Source organism: Leptodactylus fuscus, chromosome 4 (genome assembly GCF_031893055.1).
Source record: "Leptodactylus fuscus isolate aLepFus1 chromosome 4, aLepFus1.hap2, whole genome shotgun sequence".
Lineage (NCBI taxonomy): Eukaryota > Metazoa > Chordata > Amphibia > Anura > Leptodactylidae > Leptodactylus > Leptodactylus fuscus.
Window position 1 is genome coordinate 180,741,920 of NC_134268.1, and position 20,731 is coordinate 180,762,650.

At 41.8% G+C, this 20,731-nt stretch overlaps 1 protein-coding gene across 4 annotated transcripts in view; it reads left to right on the forward strand.

Moving 5' to 3' along the window:
- The window catches only part of HYCC1 (hyccin PI4KA lipid kinase complex subunit 1), a 95,350-nt gene that overhangs the window by 34,608 nt on the left and 40,011 nt on the right, over positions 1-20,731 (forward strand). For all 4 annotated transcript variants that reach the window (XM_075271443.1, XM_075271446.1, XM_075271445.1 and 1 more), the window contains exons 2-4: positions 6,030-6,112; positions 11,631-11,732; positions 15,889-16,068. In XM_075271443.1, the coding sequence (XP_075127544.1) occupies positions 6,062-6,112; positions 11,631-11,732; positions 15,889-16,068 (333 nt within the window). In that variant the 5' untranslated portion in view covers positions 6,030-6,061. The remainder of the gene's footprint in view (positions 1-6,029; positions 6,113-11,630; positions 11,733-15,888; positions 16,069-20,731) is intronic.

Below are 20,731 nucleotides of genomic sequence, written 5' to 3' on the forward strand. Positions count from 1 at the left end.
GCTACATGCAATTTAGGGATTATGTGTATGGGTGTGCCATTTTAAGCCAAGCTCATAAGCAGAAAGACAGTCGACTAAGTGTAAACGTTAGACCAAAGGATCAATAATAAACAACAGTGCATATGCGAGATTTTATCATGAAGCATCATAGATGTTACATGTGTTTTCTGTGACTTTACTAATCTGCCATTGCCGCCATAGTTTTTCCTGCAGTGTTTTTTTTTTTTTTTTTTTTTGCTATGGTCGGCTAAGGTCCCACATAGCGAGTCACAGATAAAAATGCGTAAACTCATCACATTTTTCCGCAGAATTTTCCAAAGCCTTTCCATAGGTGTAATGGATTTGTAACTGGTGGTTTTTGAAATCGCAGCTTTTCCAGTGCAGATTTTTTTCTGCAATGTGTGGATGAGATTGGCCTGAATCCCATTTACTTTGCAGGTAATGTAAAACACAGTATTTTTTTTGCTGTGGTATTTCCGCTGTGATAGAAATGCTGTTTTTTTCTCAACCTGGGGTTTCTGCCTCAGTTGCTCAGCTGAGTTACTTTTTTTTTTTTTTAAAGATTTTTTATTTTATTTATTTATTTTGTAGATTGCGAGCCCCATATAGGGATCACAATTTACATTTTTTATTTTTTTCATTTAAATATGTCTTTGTAGAATGGAAGGAAATCCACACAAACACGGGGAGAACATTCAAACTCCTTGCAGATGTTGTTATTGGCGGGATTCGAACCCAGGACTCCAGCACTGCAAGCCTGCAGTGCTAACCACTGAGCCACCATGTTGCCCCTAACTGAGTTAGTCTTATTCACACCTTGCGGAAAAAAATAGCTGCAGAAAAGCATACATTTTTGAAAAATGCAGAATGTTCATCTTGGCTGCGGAATCACAAGCATTTTTCTCTATATATTGAATAGGGGAAGAATTTCTGAGTTGCTGTGGTTCCTAAATAGCCCCACATTTCAATGATGTTACTCATAGCTGATGGTGGAATATCTAGGAGGGAATTTCACAAACTAAGGTCGATGGCAGATGACTGCTACAATTGGCTGGCCGTGAACTAAATGTCCCCTTTAGAGATGAGCAAGTAGTATTCGATCAAATACTACGGTATTCAAAATACTCTTACTCTGTTGAATACCACGTGGTAAACACAGTTAAAATTCGATTCCCCTCCCACCTTCCGTGGCGCCATTTTTTTTTTTTTACACCAATAACTATGCAGAGGAGGTGGGACAGGAACTAGGACAACGTAGACATAAAAAAAAACAAAAACACATATACAGTAGAGATGAGCGAGTAGTAAAATATTCGAAATTCGATTCGAGTAGACCTCAATATTCGACTATTCAATCAAATACCTACTCGATCGAATACTGCTCGCTCACCTCTAGTCCCCATGGGCCATGATTCCACGTCTCCTTTCATTAAATAAATATGAGCCATACAAGCATGGGCCTCAAAATAGGACAGGAATAGGACTTGTCCTACCTGATGCGGCCTTCACTGTCAGCCCACACAGGACCGTGAAAATCACAGTCATGTGTACAGGCCATAGAAAAGAACGGGTCCGTGTGCTATCTGTGAAATACACGGATCGTATACTGACCCCCACCACAGTCGTCTGTAAGGGGCCTCACTTGTTGTAGCGCTGGCTATTACAGCACCACACTCTTTAGAGATGTGTATAAGAACAGATACTGCAGGGCCTCGTGCTGGATTTTATACCCTTGAATTCTGTGAATAAGAAATGCGTTCCATACTTTTCTCTATATACCGGTAGTCTACCTACTAGAATTATACAGGAGGGTTTATGTCAAGAACATTGACCCATGAACTACCATAAAAACGTATTGTCCCCTTCTCTAAAGTACCATAGATGTGGTCTTCATAGGGTCTTCTTCACTTTGTAAGAAACCATGCTTTTTCTATTTTGTTCCCATTATCTCATATCGCTCCTTCAAGTAGTTAGGTGGGTAGTCAAGTTGCAGTTAGCAAACGAATTTTCTACATATGTTGATAATGACGTAAACTTCATATAATAGAGAAGATCACTCCATCTGAGATGACAGCGCGGCAGCACTTAGAAGAGGATGAATACTCTGAGTGGGTGTGTAGTGGGCTACAGTGCTCTGCCATGTTTGTCACGGTGCATGGCATTTCAGTCTTATTACAAAATGGAAAATAAGTTATCCAGCTGCGGCTGCCATTCTTCACAAGGTGCGTGCATGTTGATATCCTTAAGTGAACCTCACACGATGTCCTTTTTCTCCAGCTCTACAGTACGCCTGTTGGTTCTTCTCAGAGATTGCTAAACAGATGTCAAAATGCTATAGACTCACAGCTTCCGATTACCGCGATGGCAAATTACTTAGCGTAGCGTGGGCTTGTTTGCTTGGATTGATGTCTGGGGTAAATTACGCAGGAGAGAAATGGTGTATAATTAATGGCACGTGTTATCATATCAGACGCTCATTCTTCTTATGTGAAGGGGGTTGTTGATGGCTACGAAGCCGAGTTGTGCTTGAGATATTTCTGTGGTCGGGCTAACTAGTAAAATCTAATTTTTCCCTTTTCTTGTTTTATCTGCTAATATATATATATATATATATATATATATATATATATATATATATATATATATACATATGATTTATTTTATATAATTGTCTATTACTCCAAAGGCCATGATCTTTCCTCGTAGAATGTAGAAAATTGTACTTAAAGGGGTTGTCCGGGATCATATAATAAAATTCATACTTGGATGGAGACAGGTGGCAATTCCCATTTATTTATTTATTTTATTTATTTTTTGTATATGATTTGATTTTTTGTACTTGCTATCCTTGGATCACTATGCAGTGTAGTGTTTCTGTATTGGTTTGCTATATCTGTCAGTGCTATATTTACAGACAGTACATTAACCTCGTGTACATGAAAGACCTAGAGGACTATTTTAGGCCGCTGACTGCCATGGCAACCCCCACCGCATTGTGTTGTAATAGTTTTGGTCATAGTGATGGTTTCTCCTTGCCTGACTCCCCTATACTAAAATAGGGAGAGACCTGTCAATTAAGCTGGGTGAGGCTTGGAGAGCTCTAGTGACTCCGCCCACTGGACACCTGCCTGAGTTTTCCTTAAGGAGTGAAACCGTTCTGTCATTAATGGATTCATATATTGGGTTCTGCTGAAAAACTCCCTTTAAGTTATAAAGGAGCAAATTTCTTAATGAAAATGCACCAGAATTCTGGAGCAATTTGTACCAAAAATTGGAGAACATTTCTTCTACTCCATTTATCAATGGTTTTAGACACTTTCTATGCTCGTCCAGTAAGGGGAAGGTTATTGGCAGAAAATACGCATGCCCCAGGATGTGACTTTTGGCTTTGAAAAGTACGCTGATATTCTGCCACATTTTTTGGCATAAACCAAACCATCTAATGTTTAAAGGTGGTTTCCAGTTAAGTAAAAATATATTATAAATTACAATGTGTCTTGCCATAAAAAATGGTGGAACTTGCCCTCAACAATACCCGTACCAGTCTAGGTCCAATGTGGCTCTGGGGTGCGCAGATGATGTCTGGAAATGTCTATTTAGCCAGTCAGGGGTTAAGGTGGGTAACCAGTGCGGCCAGTGATTGGTTGAATGGGCATATCCTGTGTGTCTATAGGCAGTAGGAAGTGAAGATTGAGGGAATCTGACCAGCGTGGGAATCTTTGAGGGCATTTTACCCTGCATTTTTCCCTGCAAAAAAATGGATGGGATTCTAGTGTATCCCATCCACACATTGTGGATAAATATGTGCAATGGGTATGCTGCGATTTCAAAAACAGTCACCGTTCGCTTTGGCGCCAATTTCTGCCCACCATCAGAAGGGCGTTCCTGACAGTCTAGCTGGGCTGTGAGGAACACCTGCCCCCTGACAGTACTCGTCCATATACCTGTACTGTCAGAGGGGGCATTCCTTACCACCCAGCTAGCCTGTCAGGAACGCCCTTCTGATGGTGGGCAGAGATTGGTGCCGAATCTAACTGCACCAATATCTCCAGCCCCAGGGCACATAACGGGAAAGCCGACATTGCGCTGAATTCAGTGCACTGTCGGCTTTTTATCGGTATGTAAAACCGCATGTGCCTGAGGACATGAAAGGTCCTCTTTTAATATGTAGAGGATTAAGTTCATTGATCTTTTCTTATCGAAAATAAACAGCCTAAATCTGAATGGTTTCTTCCCTCTTTCCCCTGTTACGCTTGCATTACCTTTTTTATTTGCTTGATTAATTATGTTCAGTGTTTTCCGTTATATTATGCCCTAAATCCAGAAAGCATGCCAAGGTTTTCTGCTTCCAGACACCAGGCTGCAGATGTTAGTTATTCATTTCAAGACATTCCTTCTTTTGTTACTGCAGAGCCTGAAGTTTTTTTTTATTTGGGCACAGGAATTTTTAATGTTCGTTGATATGAAAAGGCAGAAATAGTAATAAAATAAATAAATTTTAGTGATTGTGAAGGACAGGACATACTATAATAATACTAGATTTTATTTATATAGCGCCGACATAGTCCTCTTTACTTTACAAATTGTAGGGTTCAAAAACAGACAAAATGAGACAATAAGTCAGTATACACAATGGGACTGAAGGCTCTGCTCGCAAGGGCTTACAAGAGCTCTGCAGAACTGCAACAAGACTTCTTTACAATAATATAAGATCTATCTAAACCACACATCTAAAAAAAAAATCCAGAAACATTCCTGGCATATAAAGCTCGGCCAGGATGGCACATTGAACTTGATGCAGTGGGTGGTTCAAAAAACTCCTAGTGAAAATGCTTTACACTGAAGTGAGTGGGCTATTGCCCAGCTATGCTACATTTCCATCCTTTGGGAGAGGTTGAGTTTTTGGGCCTTCCAGGTTTACACCTCTTGGTCACTTGCAGATGTTATATATTTTTTTGGGCTGGAAAATATGGTCTGTATATTGCCCATATTTCAACACTGCAATCTGTGCGTAACCCCAGACAGTATCATAGTTGTCTATGAAGAGTTGGGGCCTCACCGCGGGCCTTAACCTGATAGAGAGAACCTATTCTAAGGAAGGGTAATCTTAGGTTGGTCTTACACGGCCGTTATGTAAGTCCGCAAATTGTCCACAATTGAGGGTTTTCAATTGCGGTCCATTTGCGGACACATTATATTTAATGCGGCCTCTTAGACCACTGCATATTTTATCCGTGGTGTGGCCAGGCCGCAACCATGGTCCGCAATTTATAGAACATGTCCGTAATGGCCGTGAATTGCGGCACTGCACGGACTTGCCCATAGAACTCTCTGGGCGAGTACGGCAGGACACAGGCATCTGCGGGGTCTATGTTGATTATCAGCAACTTGCGGACCGTAAAATCATTATGGCCGTGTAAGACCAGCCTTAGTCAAAGACCTAGAATACCAGTTTAAGTGTGAGATGGGGACCTATTTGCATCCTCTACTGTAAGTATGGTGATCCAAATTTAGTTTATATCAGTATGTTGTATTATTATGACCCTGCACAAAGATAAGCTGACAGGGCGGTTATTCCAATAATGGGATCCATTTATAAATATGAGACTTTTATATACTCAGAGGTTACTATATGATTGTTTCAAATATACAGTGTGATATTCCTTGGAAATTCTACATGGGCTATATAACCTATTTCAGTGGGATAATTGACTCATGTTTATGGCAGGTAGCAATGGGGAAGAGGATCGGAGGTGGCATGGAATTTGATTGTATTTTACTTAGTTTTACTCTATCCTGTACATTGACTATTGTTCTCTTTGTCATGATATGACTCTTCATTTGAGCATCATTTTATGTTCTTGTCCTTTTGTATATGTTTTAAATTTTCAATAAAAGAATATAAAAATAAATACATAAGCATAATCCATAATAGTATGAAAAGGAGTTCCTGATTTTACTTCTTCTTTCAACATCATTTGGTAAATGCTCAGGTACACAATTAATTTCATTCTATTACCTACCACTAGGTTACCAGCGATAAGCTGCTCAATGCGGGAAGATGCTGACTACAGAGAGAGGAGTCGTGGAGGAATGGTTGTCAGAGTTTAAGGTATTTTATTATATTATTTATGTAACAGTACATTTTGCACATTATTCATTGTCTTTATTGTGACTCAAAATCTAAATTCGAAATGAACTATTAGTATGATATTGAAGTGTGGGAGAAACCCCAAAGCACAGGGAGAATATAGAAATCCTATACAGATGTTGCCTTTGGTTGGATTCGAACCCAGGGCCACAGTGCTGCAACAGTGCTAACCACTGAGCCGCCTTAAGTATGGTACAAGTACGGATGGCATTTCAAGAAATTGAATCTATGCTGCAGAGAAAAATGGTGTAAAATGTCTTGGGCTGCAGATTTTGATTGTCAACCATTTCTGAATCTTCATCTGCAGATTTTGCAGGTTGTGGCAATGCAAAGTCTGAAACCTGGGTTAGTCACATGGGAAACCTACAGCACAAACAAGCCTATTTTCTGCTTTTTTTCGTCATGGACTTATCTGGTGCGAGATGTCTGTAGTAGAGTGTGGCCTTAGCCTTAGAAAGAAAAAAGTGACATTTTATATTCTTTTAACAAATCTGTTATTTATGCAAGTGTTAGCTATTGATCTTGTAAATTTTTTTGTGCGTTCAGATATTGTTTAAGTCTTTCATTAACCCTAATGCTAGGTTCACACTAGCATCTGTCTTTCCGTTGTTTGGGTCCTCATGGGGACCTGAAAGATGGTCAGCCTGTCTCCTATAGGGACTCTGATGTGAGCTTAACCTTGTGTGATTCTTGGTTTTCATTTATGGCCAGTTTCACAAATACTTACAATTGTTAGGGAGAAAAGTCCTGCAAAAAAGATTTTTCTCTCCACCAGTTTTAGTCTAAAACCTGTGGAAACCTGGCAGACCCTTTTATAGTCTATGGGGTCCGTGGGTGTCCTCAACTGCTTTTTAAGCGGACAGGCTCTCATCTTTTGGGTTCCCATGCAGACCCGAACAACAGAGAGCAGAGTACTAGTGTGAACCTATCATAATAACCATCATTTTTTGTATTTTTTTCTTAGGTATCTGGTTGTCATGACTTGGATATCTGGACATAATCATTAATATGTTGCCAATATTACAAAAAAACTAAATAAAAAATTGGTTACTGAGTTAAATGGAGTGAATTGATTTAAGCTTGCTGTTACATTTCAGTTAGGCTTTATGTTGTTTTCCTCATCGAGTGCAATAAAACCATAAAACCAATATTACAAGCATAAATTTAGTTAACAATGTTTGCTGAGTTATTTCATCTTTCTGTGACGAATGGAAGCATTTGGCAGCATTAGTGTAGTCTGATTGTTGGCACCATGCTTTTCTGTGAAGACCCAAGCCCATTTTGTCGGTGGGCGATTTCTAGGTACTATGGGGAATTCTGCCAATATATAGCCGCGTCCTTGTTTTTCTGTGGAAGAGAAGAGGAAGGATGTGGTGTATTGCTCAGAAATTTTATTACTTCAGGTTAAGTATCTAGATGCAATACCAAGCCTTTTATGTTTTTAAAAGGACTCATAAGATAGTCACAACAAGATCTCACAACGTTCCTATAAACATGTCTACAGATCAGTCAGGCACCATGCTTACTCTCCTAAGCAGGGAAGGGTTGTTACTGGACAATCTGGCTCTTCAAAACCTGACAAAAACTCCACTTGAATCAAAGGAACTTAACTACCGTATATACTCGAGTATAAGCTGACCCAAATATAAGCCGAGGCCCCTAATTTTACCAGAAAAACTGGGAAAACATATTGACTTGAGTATAAATTCTAAAGATAACTAATAAACAACTAGCATAACCTTTTAGCAACCTAAAGAGAAAGGTTATGCTAGTTGTTTATTAGTTATCTTTAGAATTTGTTCAATACCCGGGAGTAATATTTTAATACAATAATAAAAGTAAAATTTTAACGCCATTTTTTTTGATCTTCAAAACCTGAACCAGATTCGTCCCTGATTCTGCTTCTCGCTGAAAAAATAAGCATCCTGCTCGATCTTGCCACAGATTCCGCAGCTGATTCCGCCGCAGAGTTCACAGCATGAGACTCCCACTTAAGCCCATTTCACATCTGTGTTCGGGTTTCCGTTTGAGAAGTCCGCTTGGGGACACTCCAAACTGAAACCTATCCGCATAACAAAGTAGTTACCTAAGGAAACTGGCGGACCCCATAAACTATAATGGGGTCCATGTGGTTTCTGCTCGGTTTCTAAACGAAAAATGACAAGAGAAAAATGCTGCTTGCAGGATAGGGGAACGGAATGGTCCAAACACAGATGTGAATCTGGCCTTATTGGGTTGAATTCATACAGGGTTTTTTGGACTGGATTTTGACACTGAATGTGCCTCAGAATCTGGCTCAAAAAACCACTTCTCATTAACTACAGTGGGAGCCGTTCACTTCCTTTTTCCACGCAACATGCCCTCCCAACTAGGCCCATTCATTTGGGTCTTATCAGGAGCGGAATGCTGTGACAGTCGCGGCTAGTCGCAGAAGGCGTTTTTTTGATTCAGATTCTGAGGCAGCTTCCTGTATCAGAATCAGATCCAAAAAACCCTGTGTGAATTTGGCCTTAGGTTCATTCATCTGAGCCTAAACATCAAGATAAAACTGAAGCGGAAAGATGGAGGCCCAGAAAATGAAGAGGAATCTGAGATTGGTGTCTGCTAGAGATGAGCGAATAGTATTCGATCGAATACTACTATTCGATCGAATACTCGTATCGGTCGAATACCACGCAGGAAAATTCCATTGAATTCAATTCAAAAACCTCCTTGTCCTGCTACTTCCTGAACTTGGAGGATCTAATGTGTCGAACTTTGATTTCCATGGAAACTGGAACAACATTCCCGTTTTCTCTCATAGACTATAATGGTATTCAATATTTGATCGAATACTACTCGCTTATCTCTAGTGTCTACCTCAAAATCTTCTTAATTTCCGCTGCCTAAACATATCCTTACAACTTATTCCTCGATACAAGAAAAGTGGTTTGTCTACACCAAGCTTCTTTGAGGAGTGAATGAAGGGATTCGCTGCTGCTGTGATTCTGTTCTGTAATGTGCATAGGTTTCAAAATCTACATCACATGCAGAAAAAAATCTGCAACATGAATGTCTGAAGATTTTGACATTGCTGATACTTTATAACCCAGTGGATTTACTGCATAGGAATAGACATCCACCCCTATGGTAATAAGACTGAGAGTCATTGATTTTATATAATGGATACGGTATATGGATTTCTTTTAGATCCCTGACAACATAGATGCAAAATCATACTACAATTCTCTAATACCTCCCAGATGTTTTTTCAGCTGGGATTTACAATCTGTTTGTGGAGTACCAGTCGCAGTGACCACAGTCCGCACAGCAGTGTCTGCAAGTTCCTTCCCCTTCTGTGCATTTTCCTGTTTTTGTACCACTCTGATAAAAAAAAAGATTTGACTAAACGAACAACCATCCAAGGAACTGGATGTTGTAGGGAAGTAATTTTTTTTTTTTTTTTTAATTTTTTTTATTTCACCAGTAACCATCTATAACCCACAATACATAAGCATGAAGGATTTACAAAATTAAACATTGTGTTTTGAAGCCCGCTGTCAAGAGATGGGCACAGTAACTGAGATCAGCTTGGTATCTCAGACCTGGCCCTTTCCTGGATCTCCTCATACCTCACCAACCGCACATTTAGCGTCTCCCACTTGCATACTACCTCCTCATCACGCCCTCTCTCTGTAGGTGTCCCCCAAGGCTCCGTCCTAGGACCCCTCCTGTTCTCCATCTACACCCTTGGCTTGGGCCAACTCTTAGAATCTCATGGTTTTCAAGACCATCGCTATGCCAATGACACCCAAATATACATCTCTGGACCAGACCTTACCTCCCTGCTGGCCAGAGTTCCAGAATGTTTAGCGGCCATAGCCTCCATCCTCTCCTCCGCTTTCTCAAACTCAACATGGAGAAAACGGAGTTCATCATATTTGCCCCTCCACCTGACCCATCTATCAAAGTTAACGGAACCACACCTACCCCTGTCCTACGGGCCCGTTGCCTTGGGATAACACTGGACCCCGACCTATCCTTCAAGTCACACATTCAAACCCTCAACACTTCCTGCCGCCTCCAACTCAAAAACATCCACTGAATCCGCTCCTTCCTCACCCCTGAAACTACTAAGATGCTCATCCAGGCCCTCATAATCTCCCGCTTAGACTACTGCAACACCCTTCTCCATGGACTCTCAGCAAACACCCTCGCCCCCCTCCAGTCCACCTTAAACTGCGCTGCTTGCTTAATTTACCTCACCCCCCGATCTTCATCGGCTGCTCCCCTCTGCCAGTCCCTCCACTGGCTACCCATAGCCAAGCGAATTGAGTTCAAGCTACTAATGCTAACATATAAAGCCATCCACAACCTGTCCCCTCCATATATCTCTGAACTAATCTCCCGCTACCGACCTACACGTAACCTCAGATCCTCCAATGACCTCCTACTCCGCTCTGCTCTCATCCACTCCTCACACAACCATCTCCAAGATTTCTCCCGCGCATCCCCCGTACTCTGGAACTCCTTACCACGACACATAAGACTGACCCCCACAATCACAGGATTCAAGAAAGCCCTGAAGACTCACCTATTCAGGAAGGCCTACAACCTCCAATAACACGATCACCACACCGCCATCTGTACAGTCTCCCCCTCTCCTTCTGTCTCTACCCCCTTCCCTCATAGATTGTTAGCCCTCGCGGGCAGGGCCCTCTACCCCACTGTGCCAGTCGGTCACTGTTAGTATTATATCTACCTGTATATTCTGTGTACTCTATGTAACCCCCAAATGGAAAGCACCATGGAATTAATGGTGCTATATAAATAATAATAATTAATAATAATCAGCTATTAGGGACAATATTGGTACTTTTGGTTTATTTCCTAATCCATGTGAATGGGGTCTATCTATTGTGCACGTTTAAGTGATTTGTCTCACAAAGGCAACCCTTATTGAAAGAGGAAGCCAGTGTATTTTCTTTTTGGACTCCTGACTTGGTAGGCTTATAGGTTGGTCTAGTCTTTATCCAACTGTATCTACTATAAAAAAAATATATATAAAAACAATGTAAAAAAAAAAATCAATGTAGAATTACATCTTCATGATGGTTAAACGAATAGCCATTGATTTCCATATATGGCTGCACCAGTCTGCCAGAATGAGAGCACTTTGGCACCTACAGGGGGTCCGGAATAGGGGTTCCCATGGTGACCAGCCCCTCTAATTATGGTTCAGCTCTATAATGTAACAAACCTGTGCTGGTATTTGCCGGTGATGTTTTAGTGATGGGATTTATACGGTCTATAAGTAAATGATTATTCATGTTTCCGATGGTTAGAGATATGGACGAAGCTGCGTTCACATTGACTTTAAGGAGAGTAGAAAGCACTTTTCTGTGTCGCCTGTGGTGATCTCCAGCATCTTCAAGGCATTTTTTTTTTCTTGAACAAGTATGAAGATAATGTTGATTTACAGAGGATGTTTTGTTTTTAGATTCTACCTGAGGCCTCTATTACAAGTTACGCTGTAAGTCTGAAGGAGAAGGTCGCTTTGGTTTCTGCTCTTTATGAAGTCATTCAGGAACCTCAGAGTGAGGTGAGTAGCAAATGGCAATTTTGTACATATACCCCAATCGACAAAATCTAAAATTATAATGTAAACGTTGTAACGTTCCACAGACAGTTGTGTTCTAATTTTATTATGTAGGGTACCGTATATACTCGAGTATAAGTTGCCCCGAATATAAGCCGACCCCCCCCCCCCCCTAATTTTACCACAAAAAACGGATAAAACTTATTGCCTCGAGGGGGGGAAATGCATGACTTTCTGTTTGTGCTCATGTTAATCCTAGCCGTCTTCAGGCCTATATGGTAATATCCCAGATGTCACGTGGTCTGGGATATTACCATATAGGCCTAAAGTCTGTGGTAGTAGTAATAACCTGTTACTGCTAGCACAGGCTTTGGGCCTGTATGGCAACAGGCTGCTACTGCTACCATAAGGCTTTGGGCCTGTATGATAATACCCCAGATTTGGACCCTGCAAGAAGGAACAGTACGGGTTGTTCCTTTTTATTTTCTTTTGAATATACACTTTGACTTTGGCACTAAAATCTGCAAAAAATACTGATTGTGTGAACACTACCAAATAATTGTAAACTCTCAGTAGAAAGCTGGTAAAGAAAGTTTTCACATATTCGCTTAAGAGTAGAAAAATGGTAACCTTCTATTCTCAATGTATACTATAATCTTGACCCTTCACCCCCCATTGTAAATTAATATCTGAGCAGTCCCTATTAGAGATAAGCGAGTAGTACTCGATCGAGTAGGTATTCGATCGAATACTACAGTATTCGAAATACTCGAACTCGATCGAGTACCACTCGCTATTCGAATGTAAAAGTTCGATGCAGAACCAGCATTGATTGGCCGAATGATATACAGTCAGCCAATCAACGCTGGTTCTTCTCCTGCCTTTAGAAGTCTTCTCAGTGCAACTTCCCCGCGGCGTCTTCCGGCTCTTCATTCACTCTGCCAGGCATCGGGCCTGGGCAGAGCCGACTGCGCATGTCGGCTTGTAGTGCGGGCATGCGCAGTTGGCTCTGCCCAGGCCCGATGCCTGGCAGAGTGAATTCAGAGCCGGAAGATGCCGCGAGGACGCTGCACGGAGAAGACTGCTCGGAGGGTCCAGCCCGACCCTCACTCGTGAACTTGGTAAGTATAATTTGATCGAACGTTGCCTACCCCTGAAACGAGCATTTTCCCTCCATAGACTATAATAGGTTTCGATATTCGATTCGAGTAGTCGAATATTGAGGGGCTACTCGAAACGAATATCGAACCTCGAACATTTTACTGTTCGCTCATCTCTAGTCCCTATGCATTTAACAGGTCATTTTACACTTTGCATGTCCAGTACTGGTGCAGACTAAGTCACATTTTTACCCCTTTTCTATAGGCCACCTAAAATGGCTTCTTATATAGGAGCAGGCCTATTAGGTGCTCCCTGCCTATACATGATTTTGTGATCACAATTCTACGTCAAAGGATGATTGACCCAATTATACTTTACAGCCATGAAGTAGAACGCCGTGGCAGAGTCAGGGAAGAAAGGCGAGCTATGGTGATTCATAAAATGTTTATTTTCTTGAAAGACGTGTAGGTGGAAGAGGTACTTTAACTCTCTGCCGCAGCTTAGCAACCCACCCAACCAGCTCTTATGGAGAATTGTTTATGTTGAATGCCTGCTTTTTCAATGTATTATTGGATTTTAGTGCAGTTTTTTTTTAACTGTATGGCAATAATACCGCTGTAATATGTGCTAAGATTATTCTATAAAGACCATGTTGGGTGATGCCTCTTCCTAGGGTACTTTATATGGTACTTAATGCTATGAATAATCCTAATGATGCCTTCCAGGTAGCTTGATGTAGCATCTTGTAATCCTACTATAATTCTTAGCCGCCTAAATACTGTCTGAAATCTGTTTTAAGGATCTCTCAGTAGGTTTACATCTGTTTGCCAATGCTGTTGTACAAGTTCCAGCTTGTTGCAAAATTTTGGGAAACCCCTAACCAGGTTTAGAGGAACCCTAGGGTTCAAGTGGGCCTGTGGGTTTGGTAGGCCAGACCAGCGACTGACTCAGACTTCTCTCCAACTTCTTCATAAATGACTGACTTGATCAGAAGCAGTAAAATTCCTCTAATGCATTAACATTAGTGGTTGAATTCCTAATTATACAATATTAAAAATTGTATAATTAATAATTTTTGAAATTTTAACTTTTTCTGACATTGACTGTAACCAAGGTAGGCTTTCACCCCACAACTCCCAATTCCACAGCCTTGGGTTTAAGGGACCTGGCTGGGAAACTTCTTTAGTATGGCCACCTCAAATATGAGATGCAAATTTGTAGTATCAAAGGCTACGGTCACACCGCATTGGGTGACTGTTTGGGGATTCCGTCCCCCATTCTGCCTGAAAAAGCGGAGAGAGAATTCCTGTAGGTAGGTCTTTTCTCTGCATTTTTGGGCGAAAACCCATAGATGCATCCATGCTAACATTCTTTGAGTTGGAGTATTGTTTACACTCACAGGTGCCATAATCTGTGAAATAAATCATGCTCTACTTTTTGACAGACTGGAAACTTGGCTCAGTTTTCACAGAACTTACTCTCCCATTGAAAGTCAATGGACCTGATTAAAAAAGGATGCCATACTGGTGCTGACATATAAGAACAAGGCTGTACGATCATGTGAATATAGCCTTACATTGCTTATTCCTCCTTAAACAATCTCACAGTCAATAAACTAAGCAAAAGTAGTTTGTTTGTTTTTCCCCCCTCATGTGACAGATTGTTAAAGAGGACCTTTCGCCACTTCCAAATATTCAAATTCTTAGTATCTCTTAATAGGTGCTGCTCCACTGAGTCCGGCACAGGAATTTTTTTTCTCTCTTCCACCACCATTCCCTAGCAATAAGTGCAGATAGTTTTGATGTGCTATTTAAGTTCAAAGTTAAATCAGAGGCAGCCAGAGTCAGAGCTCAGAATCACACCCATTGTCTGCTCCTGACAGAACTGAGTGGACTTCCACCGCCATTAAACACCTAGTGACATGTGTTAGAAAACAAAACCCCCCCATAAATTGCCAACCGTTAATAAAGACCCAGAGACCTTGGTGTGGGTAAACGTGGGGGTGGCCACTTAATTTATTGACCAACGTTGATTTAACAACATGTACCAAACCAACATAACCATCAGATAAACACCAAAGCAAGAAGCCATGCCCACTCTCCGCTTCCTGTAGACTTTCCTTCAACCACCCAGAATGCCCCGCTGAGAAGCACTGGGCATGAAGGACCTACATATCCATCTTTTGGGCATGGACTCCCACCACATAGATGGACCTAAAAAAGAAAAAAAACGAGACCAAAAGACCAACCACACAAGGGAGAAACAACATAAGGGCAGGGTGGACGGGTGTTTCTCACATGGGTGCTGAGGTTAAGACACTGCCTACAGCCCTTCTCAACATTTTATACTGCACTCCCCTTACCTTCACTTTTATTTACCAACGTCACTGTATTTTGAAAAGTCACAGCTCTCCTCCCACCACTCAGTCCATGGCCCTTTTATTAAGCAGTTCAGTGCCTTGTATACAGAGCCTAAGGGTGGGTTCACACCTGCGCCCCTGTGTGCGCTTTAGCCAATCCAGCTGGGTTTCCATCTTCTGCCCCGAGAAAATGGACAGGGGACGGAAACCTGGCAGTCAGTTTTCAAACTTATTCAAGTGAATGGGTTTCAAAAGTGAGCGCCCTTGAGCAAAGTTGGACATGCAGGACTTTGTGTCCGGTTAAAAAAAACTGTTTTGCAGTGGACAGGTACAAAACGCTCACAGGCGCTCACATTTCAAACCCATTCACTTGAATGGGTTTGGAAACTGACTGCCGGGTTTCCGTCCCCTGTCCAGTTTCTCGGGGCAGAAGACGGAAACCCAGCTGGATTGGCTAAAGGGTGCAGATGTGAACCCACCCTAAATGACATAACAAACTCCAAAACTTAAAGCATTCGTTGTTTGGGAATGGTGGGAGCTTGAGAAAACAAATCCAACTGTTCCAGAATCAGTGGTGAAAGGTCCTCTTTAAGATTTTTTTTTTTTTTACTCCCTCTTTTTGAGCCAGTGATACCAGTAGTATTTCTTTCTACATCTACATATGTGTCTGATCATGAGTTGACTTTTTCTTGTTTGCAGTTACTAGAACCCGTCTGCCACCAGCTCTTTGAGTTCTATCGAAGTAAAGAGAAGAACCTGAGGACATTTACGCTTCAGTTCCTTCCAGAGTTAATATGGTGTTACCTGTCAGTGTCTACCAGCAGGGACCTACAGAGCAGTGGATGCATCGAGGCTCTTCTCCTCAGTATCTACAATTTGGTTAGTATCCGTTCATTTACAGTTCTATTTGTAAGAGGAAGACTTGAGCAGAAACGCCCACTTACTATGTTTCTAAGCTTTGGCATGCACAGTATTAAGAATAATAAAGAATTGCCTTTTTTGCTAATTTCTTAGGGTAGGTTCACTTCTTTCTTTGAAGTCCACTGCTCTGATCCATCAGAGGTTCAGAGTAATAGACTGATTGCAAGAATACGGTTTCCCCATTTTAATGCTTTTAGGTAGTATGGTAAAAGATGGAGAAATCTCCTAGTCAACGTTCTCTTTACTGAATGGTAGATGTCATAGTTCTGCTGGGAAGGGTTAAAAAGTCTTAGTTAAAATGAGAGCAGCAGAAAGGCCGGCAGTAAACTGCTTTACTTGATATGTCTTTTATGTAAGTAAATGTGACAATACTCATGTCCTTCCTTAGAGGACATTTATTCTATTCCTGCTGCCTAGGGGTGATGTTCCTACGTTTCACTGGAGATGTGATGTCTACCACAGAGAGCAGTTTAGAGATGCAAAGCATGCTGGACGCAGTATGGGGACTCATTCAGAGAAGGTGCCTACGGACTTAATTTACTACTGTTGTCTATTCGGGCAACTTTCGCACTGATAAGCTACAAGTAACTTTCTCATCTTTCACCAGGAATAATGTACAGCAGAGCTGTGTGGTTATGAAAAAAACCCATTAAACTGCAAATAAAGTTCACATATGAATAATGGGATTTATTCTACTAATTTATTTATTAGCTTACTAACCCTAAAGCAGATCTATTGAAACCTTATTTGGCATATGGCGCCGTACAGTGCTACAGGTCTTGGTGATTGTCCAGAGATTTCCTATTCACATGAAAGGGGTTGATTGAAATTGTTAACATTTTTTATGGACTATCCTTCGGATAGGACATAAATATATATGACAGCAGCTAGCTCCTTTTTGGTTCACCAAAATGGCTTCCAATCCTGTACTATACAGTGCACGGACTCTGAAGCAGAAGGCTCTGTACACTGTATAGTAGCCCGACTGCTTTATAGAAGCTCAGATCCCGTTGACGTCAATGGGAGCTGAGATAAAGTAATGGGCCTGGGCCACTATATAGTATATGGAGCTATTTACCTTTGGCTCTGTGCACGGTATAATATGGAGATCCCTGAAAAAATTAGCTGTTTATGGACTATCCAAAAGTTTTAAAAAAATCCCATCCCAAAAGTGAATTCATGGGGTGATTTATGCTGCCCCATCTCAGAGCTGTATATAAGAAAAAAAGCCATGGTATATAATAAAGGCAGTGACTCTGAGCTCTCTGATTTTTAGGTTTGTGGGATTTGGAGCTGAGGGTGAATGAAGTGCACATGGACACTACTGAGAAAAATATGGTGGAAAAGGACAAGAGTAGAGCAAGAAAGTCTTATCTGTCTCGATACAAAAAGTGATTTCTTTGCCAGTAATTTTTTTTTTTATTACCTTGTTGTAAGAATCCTTTTCCACCATTCTTCCTCTGTAGTGTCTGTGCGTTCTCCATTGACCTTGTAAAGAATAGAAAAGGGCAGAAACTGACTGCAGAACTTCAGCTTGGCTAAATACTTACAGTAATGCATTTCCTGTAAGACCTATGGTTTGACATGGACAAAGCTCTAGCTCTTGCATGAAAAATAGATTGTTGGTTGTTGCAGGCAGAAATAGTCTGGTGCGGATAGATTACCTTCCCACCTTCCCTGTTGCTTTTTTTTGCACCAATAACTGTGCAGGGGAGGTGGGATCGGAAAAAGTAATTGGCTGGCTAAATCAGGTGACCTCCAATTTGTACGAATAGTGGATTTAACATTCGTTTAATTTGAGACTGTGAAATATGTGAATGTAAGACAGGGATAGATGTAGGCAGGGTTAGCTAGGGATTACCTTTATTTAGGTGGGAATGTTACTCAACCAGATCTTTGGGGCTCTATCTGGTTGGGATCCCTGTCAGCTTGCGATATGCCCCCAGGCATGCTTCCTCTGCTGTCCCAGTTGCATTCCAGGGTGTTGGCATAATTTCCTGGGGTGTCATAGTGCACTTGGTGACTCTCCTGAGTCTAAGTGTGGGATCTCCTAAAACAAGCATTTTTTCCCCCCAGACTATAATGAGGTTCGATATTCATTCGAATAGTCGAATATTGAGGGACTATTCGAAATGAATATCGAATATTTTACTGTTTGCTCATCTCTACATACAACTATGTAGATGGCCTGCAAGCACAGTCTCAATAAGAAGATCTAGTACCCCTAGTTTGCGGGATTTTTGCATGCCATGTCCACTATTTTTATGCCTTGCCATTAAATTTTATTTTCAGTTATTCACATATCAGCAATCCTGATCCGAAAGTACAGTTAGTGACATATCCTTTAGCAAATGGCTATATGATATAGAATGGCATGGATGCAATATAATTGAAGTAATGATATAGGAAAGTTGAAATCCATTAACTGAGCTGACCTTCGGTTATTCAGTTATTTGCCCAGCCCTAGTACCCCTCCTGACCTATGTAGCAATGTAACCTGTACTGATAAGTGATATGCCTGTCTATTATAGGGCAAAACAGGAGTATCTTCATATTCAGATGAATGGAAGGGTCAAATTTCTGCATAAGCAGTTCCTAGATATGGTAAAATATGAGCACAACCATACCGTGGTTAATTAAGTTACTCTACACCAGTCTTTCTCAAAGTGGGCGATAACGCCCCCTTGTGGGCGCTGGAGGCCTATAGGGGGACAGTAAAGGGCACAGAGAAGATTGGGGGGCGTTGAAGCGGTTTAGGGGGGCGATGGCTAATTTAAAGGGGTGGTATCATAACAAGGATCCTATCTATACTGCTTGTTAATGTGGATTTAAGACTTTTTTCCTAAATACACTGCTTCAGCAAAACTGCTTTGTTTGTCCACTATCTTACTTTATTCACTTCATTATGGACACTAGCACCTGGCCCCCTGCTCATTGCTGAGGGAGCCACATGACGTAGCTCCCTGCTGTGTGGGGGGAGAGAGGGGTGGGGGGCTGAGTGTATGGAGCCAGCCTGTGTCTGCACCACACATACACATCACATACACATCACCTAGCTCCCTGCTGTGAGATAGAGGGGTGTGTGTGGAATAAGTGCTGCTTTCTTATATAAAGCAGTCTAAGGGTCAGTTCACACGTGAACTGCCCGCGCGGGTTTTGACACCGAGAGAGACGCGGTGAGCCGCTTCTCTCTCTTGTCAAAACCCGCCTGCCGCGACCATCGTGGTCGCGGCTTTCCCCTCCGCTGTCGGCTCAAATGAATGAGCTGACATAGGAGGGAGCTGCCGGGGGCGGAAGCCGCGCAGCTGAGCCCGTGCGGCTTCCGCCTGAAGAAAGGGCATGTCGTTTCTTTTCTCCGCTAGCGGCAAAAAAAAGCCTGGTGGTCTACATAGACCACCATTGTAAAGGGGCGGATTTTGAAGCGAAATCCGCTGTCAAAATCCGCCCCTTTGCCTACGTGTGAACTAGCCCTAAATCCTACTGGGCTAAAGGACCTGGTCTCTCTGTTCACTAGGATAAAGCTTTATTATGTAGAGCAGGCTGCTAGTGGGCAGAGGAGCCAGGTCCTTTAGGAAACTCCGTACAAGGTAAATCCAAGTCTACAGGACCTTTTGATGACATCACAGGCCCTTCAGTCATCCCATAGGATCACGCTATGTGGTGGGCGGAGCTACACACTAATTTGGGGCGGGGCTAATTGACGCGAGCAAACAGGAAGAAAGAAGATTTTTAGGCAGCTTAGAAGGCAGATCAAGCTTCATGAGGCTACCCCTTTAAAATTGTTTTTTTTGCTTTTAACACAAACTTTACCGCTCCTTTACGCTTAACGCGCGTTTCCTCGTGTAACGCCATCTAGGGGACTAGACAGTAACTATTTACTGTCCAAAAGTTGTCAAACTGTACCATAGATGGCGGTAAGCTCCAATGCGAAGCGAGAACTTTCTAGTCCATTCTCGAAAGTACTAGGCCCGCCCGCTGCCTCATATAAAAGCGCATGCGCCATCATGTCACAGCCAGTCATGTCATTCGACGATATTACGAAAACAAGTGAATTTAGCCGCTAAAAAAATTAGAGGGGGGGGGGGCGCTAGAAAATAATTAATTCTCAAAGTGGGCGGTAGACAAAATAAGTTTGAGAACCTCTGCTCTACACCAACGCAGCTCTCTCGAATTGCTGCAGAACTACAACTCCCAGCATGCCCAGTTTGGCCAGCTAGCTTTACAGCAACTGGAGAACCTCAGGTTGGAAACTACGATTCAAGACAAATATGAAATGAGACTGTTCATGTCCAGTCTTCCCAGATTGACTTGAAGGTGGCAGAGAACATAAGAGAAACTTATTCTGTAGCTGAATGTGAATCCAAAGAACCATCATGAGTTATAGTCACGATGTATACACACATATACGGTGCCCCATTGTTGCATAAGGTAATATATGTGAATTACCTAGTTGTATAGAGGTTTTCTTCTAGTCCACAGTAGACGCTAATAGATACTTAGGAGATAATGACTTGATTTTTGCCTCGTCCCTGCTGTGTTAATAAGATGGAGAGACAAGAAAAATTAGCTTTCCTGTCCTCCTTGGTTTTGTGTCACCAGTTTAGTGTCAGGAAACTGCATC